Genomic DNA, 11,939 nt, shown 5'->3' on the forward strand with positions numbered 1-11,939 from the left:
AAGTATGTGATTTAGGGGAACTCAAGTACATCCTACTTGAGTCGATGTCCCAATACACATTGACTTATACCTTTCGTTGCAGTTTCGGTCTGGAATTCAAACTCTGTCAATCCCTCAATCTGTCACTGGCAATATCAATAATATCATATCAATATACCACTCAAATCGATAATAATCTGATCAATCTGGATTTAATTCAAAATTAACGGCATAACGGTAGAATTTCAATATTCCCGTCAATACTATATCACCAGATATTAATTACAATCCATAACTCATATCCAATACAATCCGTAATCCCGCCATAATCCACATCTATCTGGTATAAATCAATATACCCTAAAAATTCATAACAATTCCAAAATCAATCCTTTTCTTAATATGACTTCGATTCTATGATGTCTAACATGTCAAGAACATCATATATGAATTCCATTCAATTCTGACAATATCATAATTTCAAGACATGTCAAAACGTAGTAAAACTTACGTCCAGTTGTAGCCTACGTTGCTAGGAACTCGGTACCGAAGTCGGATTCAAGATCAGACGGACGGATTTTGCACAAAAGGCGTAAGGATTTTTCACAACTTTTCCCTGACCCTTTTCTCGATTCTTTCTTTCTTTCCTTATCAAATTCTGAAGGATTTCGTATATATATATATCCTATTGCTCGGTTAATGATACGTGTTCATTTTTCATAAATTCCGGTCGGCGCTCGGGCGGTAAGAAAATACCGCTCGAGCGCGACACTCTCTGTCCAAGAATTCTCCGAATGCACTTTGGCGCTCGGGCGGTTAAAAACTACCGCCCGGGCGCCACACCTTCTGTCCAAGATGTGTTCCTATTGAACTTTGGCGCTCGGGTGGTTGTTTTCTACCGCTCGGGCGCCACTTGTTCTGTCCAAAATTGCACCCTTCATATAAAATCTTATTTCGTGTCCCGATTAAATCCTTTCGTAATCATATCAAATTATAGGTCAATAATTACAGATTACTAGGATTAAATTTCCGGGCATTAAATTTCTCCCCCCCTAAGATACGATTTCGTCCTCGAAATCACAAACTGTCAATCGTATTAATAAAGAGTATATATACAAAACGGTATAAGAAATTTACATCAATGAAACAATGCTGGGAATTCCTGTCTCATGTCAGATTCAGTTTCCCAAGTAGCTTCTTCAACGCCATGACGAGTTCATTGAACTTTTACAAACGGGATTGTCTTTGTTCTGAGCTGTTTTTCTTTACGATCGATAATCCGAATCGGTTTCTCGACATAACTCAATGTCTCGTCCAGCTCGGTCTCGTCTGGTTGAATAACATGAGAATCATCAGGGAGATATTTCCGCAGCATTGATACATGAAAGACATCATGTATTCCAGATAATGAAGGCGACAATGCTAGTCGATAGGCACGATCTCCTATCTTCTCCAGAATCTCATAAGGACCGACATATCGTGGAGACAACTTCCCGTTCTTTCCAAATCGAACAACACCCCTAAAAGGTTAAATCTTCAGGAACACTCGATCTCCTGCCTCAAATACCAACGGTCTACGTCGAAGATTGGCATATTTGGCTTGTCTGTCCTGAGCTGCCTTCATTTTCTTCTGAATCAGCTTCACTTTTTCAGTCATATCTCTGATCATATCAGGTCCAGTCTCAGGAACTTCAGAGATATCATCCCAATAAAGAGGTGATCGACATTTCTTTCCGTACAACGCTTCGAATGGAGCCATTTCAATACTCGTCTGATAGCTATTGTTGTACGAAAACTCACAGAGAGGCAATGCATCTTGCCTATTAGTGCTAAAATCCAGCACTACAGCTCTCAACATATCTTCCAATGTCTGAATCGTTCGTTCTGATTGTCCGTCAGTCTGTGGGTGATATGCGGTACTAAGATGCAACTTTGTACCTAGAGCTTGCTGCAAACTCTGCCAGAAGTGCGAAGTAAACCGAGGATCACGGTCTGAAACAATTGACTTTAGCACTCCGTGCAGTCTAACCACTTCCTTAACATAGATATCAGCCATCTGATCATATCTATATGTCATCTTGTATGAAATAAAACATGCGGATTTGGTCAATCTATCAATCACGACCCAAATCGAATCATAACCTCGGGAGGATCTAGGTAATTGTGTCAAAAAATCCATAGAAATGTGATCCCATTTCCATTCAGGAATAGACAAACTCTTTAACAATCCTCCTGGTTTCTTCCTTTCAGCATTCACCTGTTGGCAATTCAGACACTTTGATACAAATGTAGCAATGTCCGCTTTCATTTGTTTCCACCAGTATTGTGTCTTCAAGTCATTATACATTTTCCTGCCATCAGGATGAATGCTAAATCGACTGTTGTGTGCTTCTGTCAGTATTCGCTGTTTCAACTCCGAAACATTCGGCACAACGAGACGATTATTCACATACAAAATACCATTTTGAACCTGGTATTCCGATCGATGTCCAGATCTAACCATAGCAATCGACTTCTGTATATTCTGATCACCTTTCTGAGCCGCTTTAATTCTCACAATCAGCTCTGGTTCCGCTTGAATAGCATATAATCTCATCGGTCTCTTATCTGTCTCAAATACTAGTCCAGACAAACAGCAGTCCTCAATCAAATTCGAGACTCCTATAGTCGATAAGGATAGAGAACATACCTTTCGACTTAGTGCATCTGCTGCTGCATTAGATTTCCCCGGATAGTATTTGATTTCACAATCAAAATCTTTCAATAAATCTAGCCATCTCCGCTGCCTCATATTCAATTCTGACTGTGAAAAGAGATATTTCAAGCTTTTATGATCAGAATAGATTTCAAATTTCTCACCGTACAGGAATGTCGCCATATCTTCAGCGCAAAGACTATGGCTGCCAATTCAAGATCGTGAATTGGGTAACGAGTTTCATGGGGTTTCAGCTGTCTCGAGGCATAGGCAATCACATGTCCTCGCTGCATCAAAACACAACCCAATCCTCGGTGAGATGCATCACAATAAACGACAAAATCACCAGTACCTGAAGGAATCGTCAACACAGGTGCACTGGTTAATCTTTTCTTTAGCTCAAGAAAACTGGTCTCACATTCTTCAGACCAAACAAATGGAGCATTTTTCTGAGTCAACTGTGTAATCGGTTTGGCAATGCTCGAGAAATCTTTAATAAATCGGCGATAATATCCTGCCAAACCCATAAAGCTACGAATCTCTGGTACAGATGTCGGTCTCGGCCAAGAAATCACTGCCTCAACCTTACTGGGATCAACTGATATACCATCGCCGGATATAATATGTCCCAGAAATACCACCTGTTTCAACCAGAACTCTCATTTCGACAGTTTCGCATACAGTTTCTCAGCCCTCAAAATTCTCAACACAGTCCTTAGATGATTAGCATGCTCAATCATATTCCTTGAATAAATCAATATATCATCAATGAATATGATAACAAAATCATCTAAATATTTCTGAAAGACGCGGTTCATCAATCCCATAAAAACCGCGGGTGCATTCGTTAATCCAAATGGCATGACAATAAATTCATAGTGTCCATACCTAGTCCTGAATGCAGTCTTAGAGATATCAGAGCCCCTGACTCTCAATTGATGGTATCCAGATCTCAAATCGATCTTGGAATACACCGAAGAACCCTGCAACTGATCAAATAAATCATCAATACGAGACAAGGGATATTTATTCTTTACCGTTGCCTTGTTCAGTTGCCGGTAATCTATACAAAGTCTCATCGACCCATCCTTCTTTCTCACGAACAGTACTGGAGCACCCCAAGGAGAGACACTCGGTCGGATGTACCCCTTGGCTAGTAAATCCTCCAACTGTTCTTTCAACTCTTTCAATTTGATTGGTGCCATCCGGTAAGGAGCCCTCGAAATCGGAACTGTTCCTGGCATCAATTCAATGCTGAAGTCTATTTCTCGAATCGGAGGTAATCCAGGAATCTCATCCGGAAAGACATCAGCAAATTCACACACCACTGGCAAGTCCGCCAATGATGGGCTCGGTTTCAATAAATCAACTGAATATACCAGGAATCCATCCGCTCCTTTCTGCAATAATCGTGTCATATTTATTGCAGATATCAAAGGAATTCTAGCTCGAGAACCCTTACCATAAAATTTCCACTCTTCAGCCATCTCAGGTCTGAATCTCACTATCTTGTGGAAACAATCGACTGTAGCCCTGTACTTGGTCAGTGTATCAATACCGATAATACAATCAAAGTCAGATATCCCAAGCACAATACAGTCCAACTCAATCTTATGCCCATCATACTGCAGTGTACAAGATTTCACAGACTTCACTGATATCAAACATGTTCCTAACGGGGAAGAAACAGACACTACCGCAGACAATGACTCAATAGGTAATGCACGACTCAATGCAAACCTCTCAGAAATAAAAGTATGCGATGCACCAGTATCAATCAAAACATATGCAGGATAACCAGAAATGAAACAGTTACCTGCCACAACATCGTCAGGTGCATCCTGTGCCTGCTCCTCAGTCAGAGCAAACACTCGGGCCTGCTGTCTCGGAGGCTGGCTTACTATCTGGCTTCCTCCAGGCCTCTGCTGTGACTGAGTAGACAGTGCTGGCTGAAAAGTATGGACAGCAGATGGTCGTCTACCTGCCTGAGTCGCTGATCCAGATGACTCAGCTGCCTGGGATCCCTGGGCACCTCTCTGGGGACACACGCGAGCAAAGTGTCCCTGTTGTTTGCAGATACGACAGCTGCCAAATATTCCTCGGCACTGCTCAGTGGAATGCTTCCCTCCACAAGTATTGCAAATAGGTCCGGTATAGCTCTGGCTCTGTCGAGGACTCCCAGAACTAGAAGAACTGCTCCCTGACTTCTTGAATTGCTTCCCTCTCGTCTTCAAGAAGTCCTTCTTTCCGTCACTGCTGCTGCCACCTTCAAATCGAGGAGGTAGTTGCTGTGATCCCGGTGCTGGAAGAATAAACGAAGCTCCTCTCTGTCTCATCAGACCGGCTTCGGCTCCCTTGGCCCTGTTCAAAGCGTCGGTAAAGTTGTTCGGTCTTCCCGTGTTCACCAACGTGAATATTTCCGGATTCAGGCCGTTAATGAACTGATCCGCCACGGCCTCGTCATGATCCTCCACATGTGGAGCAAAGCGCAGCAAAGAAGAGAACTTGGCCACATACTCCTCAATATTAAGCTGGCCCTGTCTCAAGTTTGCGAATTCGGCTCCCTTATCCTTTCTATAAGACACTGGAAAGAACCGCTGATAGAATTCAGTTCTAAAGATACTCCAGGTAATAGTCGTACCTCGGTGTTCCAATGCCCTCCTTATGTTGATCCACCAGTTCTTTGCAATATCATGCAATTGATATCCTATCAGTTTCACCCTTTTTTCATCAGTATATTCCAACGAATCAAACATCATTTCAATATCCTCCAACCAGCTTTCACAATCCACTGAATTCTCCGTACCCTTCAACGTCGGTGGATGGAAAGACTGAAATCTTTTCAAAAGTGTCTCCATTGGAAATCGACTTGATAACTTTTGTCGTAAATAGTCGGATGACAGGTTGTGAATTGGAAACTGCTTGCTTTTGGTACTCCGGAAAAGCAAATTTCGGGCTGCCTAGAGCCTTTCCATTTGTTTAGTGCAGCCAGTGGACTCGTCGATCAACTAGGGAAGAGCCTGGGTCCGGAGATAGCTCACAAAGGTAGAAAGCCCCTACCGGACACTCATTAAATTCGAATGAAGACGCTCTGCGAGATGTCCAGTAGTCTCTGACTCGGTCTTCGAAAGCACACTCCACAACAAATGCTCAAAGGATATTATTACAGACAATTGGAATATTTTCTTAAATATAATTTCATTCATTTAAACGTTCCTCCATCATATCACTCGTCGTCACTTTTTTGTGGGGGTAATATTGATAATATGTTAAAAAACCTATCATATCATTAATTATATTTTAGAGATATTACAAAATATTCTGTGGATATACACAAATCTAGTTATCGTATATTAAAAAATTTCATATCATCTTAAACTCTACACCTATAAATAAATGGCTTCTAACCCTAATCAATGTACGCTTTTATCTATGAGTATTTACATTATTCTTGTATTTTTTCTCTCAAATACTGACTTGAGCGTCGGAGCGGCTTCGCCTCCGGGCGGAGTCAGCTCACCCTTTTTCTTTGATACCCAGTTATATTTCTGGAGCGGTTTGATTCGGCTTATTGAAGAAATTGTTTCGTGATAATAGGTTCAAGATATTTTAATGGATGCGAATTTTTCGATCGCTTCATATTTCATGGTTTAAATTATTATCTAGATAAAACGTTGGTATTATGTTAGAAATTCTATAGTTACATTACTATTTTCTTTTCCATTTATAATAAACTTCCTTCGTTTTGTGGGATGGCGTCCCATAAACTTAATTTCATTTTGAATTAATTTTATATTAAATTATTTATCAATTTTAAATAATTTAAATTCTCTTATGAAACTTACTATATATTGATGATCACAATTTCTCTTCTAAAACCTTGTCTTTTTTCTTCACTCGAGAAACTACTTACGTGGTTGACCTTCTTCACAATTCCAATGATATATGTTTATGTAAATTTTAACATTAGTTCCCTATGATGCAAAACATTAGAAAATATTTAACAAATCTTACCAATCTCTTTGATTTTTTTTTTTTATTTAATCACCCACTTATAATATTTGTGGTGTTTGAAATTAGTTCTGTAATCGTCGTATTCGTATGAATGACTAGTTCAACGTTTTGACATTGAAGTAATCTTTAGTTATTTTTCTCACATTTATTTCAAACATTTGATATCTTCTGAGGAATTGATTTTTGAATTTGTCGATGATGTTTGAAAATAGAAGACGATGTATCATTTGTCCATACATATATATAAAACATTCATGTATCATTATAATATTTTCAATTTATGAGTTCAATCGTATGATTTTTTTTATCTATGTAAAATTATGGTTCTTACCTTATCATCAGCTACTATGAGTTTTCGGATCAATTTTGAATTTTGTTTTGTGCAATATGATATCCTTGTCGAGGTATTAATTATTACTTGTATCGATCTTTACATCCTTTTGATTTTCTTTCGACAAAGTTATTGATATATAACCTTCTTTTTCCATTATTGTACACATTTGATTTTGAAAACAAATATTTAGATGATAATGAATTAGAAGTTCGTGTAAATTATTTGCAAACGGTTGAAATATTTATATAGTAGATATCCGTTTATGTGGCAATAATGAACATTGATTTTCATTTAGTTATCTGAGGATTTTTGCTTCTTAAATTATTAAATTAATGATTAATTTAATATAAAAGTGTTATGTATTTTGTGTTAGTGAATTTATATAGTTTGATACATTTGTTTTTTTTTTTTTTTGGGGACAAGATTTATACATTTTTTTACTCAAAAAATTTTATATTTATTATTATTAATGTTATTATTTTTATTATCAGTTTTGTAATTATTGGTTCATTATGTAATTAATTTGAGTGACATTTATTGTATTTGTCAAAACCCTTGTATAAATAAAACAGGTCAGACAATTAATTAGTTGGTGAAAATTACAGACAATATAAAAAACTTTATCAACAATTATATATATATTTAAGGGATAAGTGTTTTACTATGTTAAATTTAAAACTTGTAAATTATCCGAACAATCAATATGTACATAACATTTGTAAATCTCGCTTTCCCAGCTGCAACTGCAAAGAAACGAAGTAATCGCCTTGGTGAACCTGCAGAATCTGTCAAGCTTTTCCCAGAACTTGGCCCTTTAGTCGAGCAAACAATGGAGGGGTTCATATCACCACAAGAAACTCGTTTTTGGCTAAACAGTGTGTATAAACTAGTCATGATTAACTGAAGCATCGAGCAGAATTCATTCCCAGTTTCTGTAGAGAACCGTGTATCATCGCAATCGCAACTGCAAATAGCCGAGTGAGCAAAGAGTAGGAACATTTGAACTGTTTTAACTTTAGTTTTGAAGATTCTGTCTGCTATTCTTCGATACTTTTGTAATGAACAAAGTTTAAGATATGTCAAACAGGGGTGGATCTGTAAGACTTGGGACCAATTATCAATTATAAATGAATGGTGTTAACGAGCTAGCAATTGATAAAACACAAAGAAACACTTTTCGTAAAATTCAATCGTTTCATTAAAATTTATGCAGATATCACATGTATAACCAAGTAACATCATATTTTGGGCACTATTACAGCAATGCTAAATCTAAGATTTGATCACGAAGATAGAGTTGTCCAAACTCGTTGTCCATCAGTACACCTTCGTCGTCGTTTTCCAGAGCGTCCATAAGAGAATGTTCTATTTCTTCTAATCTTCTCCGGGCAGAATAATCGAGCTGTGGAACAGTACTACCGTGCTGCTGACTCATAAGAAAGTGTTCTATTTCTTCTAATCTTCTCCGGGCAGAATAATCGAGCTCTCCACCAGGCTGATTTTGTTGTTGCTGTGGAACACTACTACCGTGCTGCTGACTCGTGTATTGAAGAGCAGGTTGATTCTGCTGGTGCATTAACGGAAGATCCGCCGGCTGTCGCAGCTGAAAAAACTGCTGGTGCATTAACGGAAGATCCGCCGGCTGTCGCAGCTGAAAAAACTGCTGGTGCATTAACGGAAGATCCGCCGGCTGTCGCAGCTGAAAGTACTGCTGGTGCATCAACGGAAGACCCGCCGGCTGTCGCAGCTGAAACTGCTGGTGTTGCGCTGGAACGTCGTGCTGCTGATCAGATTCAGTTCTCGAACGCTTGTGGGATGTCAGGTTGTCATTTTCAGAAGTCTCGTGGATGGTTTTAACCAGAATCAGAAGCGGCGGCGGCCGGTTTTCTCTCACGAATCCGGCACAGAACGCAATCATCTAGCTGCAAAAGTGGCGAACAAATTATAAATATACGAATAACACAATAAATACCAAAGGCAAAGTCAAATTTAATTTAGATTTTTCTCAAGATTCATGTACCGTTTAGAGGGCACAAAAGCAAATACTTCAAATCTCTCAACAATCTCAATATATTTTATTTTTACGAGATCAAGACGGTAGAATTATATCAATTACAAATCCAATTCATGCATACAAATGTGTTGAGAGAGTTCTTACGTACCCGCATAGATCCTGTCGGAAGTCTCGGAGGCTGGATAACAGTATACTCGTGCATTATCCAGTTTGTTTTCTTCCCCTCCGAGGCCTTCCCTTGGTAAAAAACCAAGGTATTCTTCAATCCAATACATATATTATTTTCACATATTTTTTTACCAGCCGCCGTCGCCTTCCAAAATCCGTCACCGGCGGCTCGGTTCGGTCTACTGCCATTCAAATACTTCCGCTCTCTCGGGGTAAAAAAGTACAATCCATCATTCCCACAACTTGTATTAGTATCTGCAACAGATAAAAAATATTTTTTGAAAACATATATAGTTAGTCCAGAAAACATCAAAACACACACTCAAGCATATATAACAAAGTAAACCGCCCTCCTTAATTCGAACAAGATTTCTACAATCCACCCCCTGATCACGATCATGCACACACAAATATCACAAATCTATTTTATAATCTAATCAAATACAGATTGAAGAAAGAAGAAAGAACGTACCGACCAACTCCCACGGATTATACTTGTAAACATCTACGCTGCGGATATAGTCGCATGAAAGTGGCTGTTTATTGATCATCTTGTTTAGATGGAGCATGAGTTCACTGTCTGTGGGCGTGAAACGAAGCCCCACCGTGACCGGCTGAATCATCGTACTGAGTTTTTGATCTAGAAAAATCAATAGAGGAATATGTATATATATAGAGATATAAAAAGCATTCTAAATTAAGGATATCTACGTGATGTGATTTGTTTATATCTTAAAGAATGTTTGGATCAGTTTTAAAAAATTATTTGGTTTACAGTTTTTTTTCAAAGTTTGGCTCATACTAAATATTATATTTATTATATTAGATTGAAATCTTAGGTAAAGCCATATCTGAAAATCTACTGCCATCTTCAAATTAACGTCGTTAACAAAAGAATATCCATTCCTTAAATCCATCATTACTAATATCAGAAAAAATTTCAGAAAAACAACGAGCCAAATTAAACATACCCGTCAGGATAAATGTTACCCTTAACAGGCACCACACTGGAAGCATCAACTTTCGACGCAACCGATACCAATTTCCCATCTTCAAAGGTCGTTAAAACCGGGCGAGATTCCGAGTCCACAAATCTTCCAAGCTTAAGTTCAACTTCCCCCGACAAATTTTTCCGATACAATGGGAAAAGAAACGTGCTTTGCGACCCATTATTTTCACGACGATCATCATCACCATTTTCAAACCGTAATTCGAAAAGGGTCTCTCCAGAAAGAGAAACCCAGAGATATCCCCAGAATCGGGAGAACACTTTTTGAGCTTTTGTAAAAGAATTTTTGGGCAGAAAAGGTACGATTTTGGGAGGAGGCTAGCGGTGGACTATTAACAGGAGGAGTTGGTGTTTGATCTTCGTTAGATTAGATAGTGTGCAAGCAGTAATAGTTTTGCCCAAAGAGGGGTTGTCCGGCGGAGGCAACGTGATTATCACCACGCCCGTTAGCTGAGGCGAAGGATTATGACTCACCTCCATTATCGCCTACTGCGTGCTTACGATTGCGTGATTCTCTCTGGTTTTCACCTCGCAGAAGAGGTGAAGAAGGGAACAAGAAGGGGCGACGACTTTTTGAGTTGCTCCAGTCAACGGTAAAAATTGTAGAGGAAGACTACTTGCATTGCATGCTCCAACTTATTTCATTTATTTTACGAGGAATTTTAGTTTTATTTAAAGAAATAATTCTCTCGATTGTGAAATTTTAATTATAATATATATATATATATATATATATATATATATATATATATATATATATATATTTATCGACATATCATATCTTTATCTGGATCTTTAATATTCGGATTCTAACAAAAAATGTCTTAATATCATATCTTTATCTGGATCTTTAATATTCGGATTCTAACAAAAAAAAAAAATTATCAATTCTTAACCATGCGAACACAAATCATAATAGAAACCAAAATTTGAAAAAAGAAAGAAAGAATGATAATGCAATGAAACGATCTCAAACATGAATGCACAAATTAATAATAATTTAATAAAAAAGCATATCTCTTTTTCAAAAATAATAATAAAAACAAACAAGAACAATATAACTTAAAAGCAGAAATAAGCAGAAAAATATATGTGAAAAAGTTTTGAACTATTGATATCAACAAAGCTACGTGGAAAGAAATTATTTTGGAACAACGAAATAGTAGTATATCTTTTTTGTTTATTTTAACTATTTTTCAAATATTTCGATTTTATAAAATCTCCGTAATGATTTTTACTCATATAAGTATATAACTAGATATATTATTAGTTAAATTGAATAATAAAATGAATTTAACATAAAAAGTTTAGAAGAGAATTAGTTAGTTTAACGTATATCAAATAATTCGTATTTCACAAAAGTAATCAATTGAGATAGTGAAAAGTGTGAATGAAATGTATTTTTGGATTTTTAAAATAATCATGACCCGTGAGACCGTCTCACAAATTTTTGCCTTATACTATTGCATGACAAGGGATGATAGTTCATTTTAATATTCATGTGTACAAGAATTAGTAGGAATGTCCCACATGCTATATATAAATCATCGATACACACATATATAAAGGTATGATATGATGAACGTCTCTTATTAAGCATTTCATGGGCACCGCAAGATGTTCACATGAACATCTTGTGATGTTCATTAAATGTCAAACATATAAAAACTATATATATTTATATATCATGACACATAATTTCCACACCTTCGTTTTTAATATAACA

At 37.4% G+C, this 11,939-nt stretch overlaps 1 protein-coding gene across 1 annotated transcript; it reads right to left on the reverse strand.

Moving 5' to 3' along the window:
- Nucleotides 1-8,875: 8,875 nt before the first annotated feature.
- LOC140821633 (NAC domain-containing protein 2-like) lies at nucleotides 8,876-10,829 on the reverse strand. The gene is made up of 4 exons (XM_073182170.1): nucleotides 10,176-10,829; nucleotides 9,677-9,844; nucleotides 9,185-9,459; nucleotides 8,876-8,944 (listed from the first exon to the last, which is right to left on the reverse strand). Exons 1-4 carry the CDS (start codon nucleotides 10,252-10,254, stop codon nucleotides 8,876-8,878), a joined length of 591 nt encoding a protein of 196 aa, XP_073038271.1. The 5' UTR covers nucleotides 10,255-10,829.
- Nucleotides 10,830-11,939: the final 1,110 nt, after the last annotated feature.

This window comes from Primulina eburnea, unplaced genomic scaffold (assembly GCF_022965805.1).
Source record: "Primulina eburnea isolate SZY01 unplaced genomic scaffold, ASM2296580v1 ctg652, whole genome shotgun sequence".
Classification (NCBI taxonomy): Eukaryota; Viridiplantae; Streptophyta; class Magnoliopsida; order Lamiales; family Gesneriaceae; genus Primulina; species Primulina eburnea.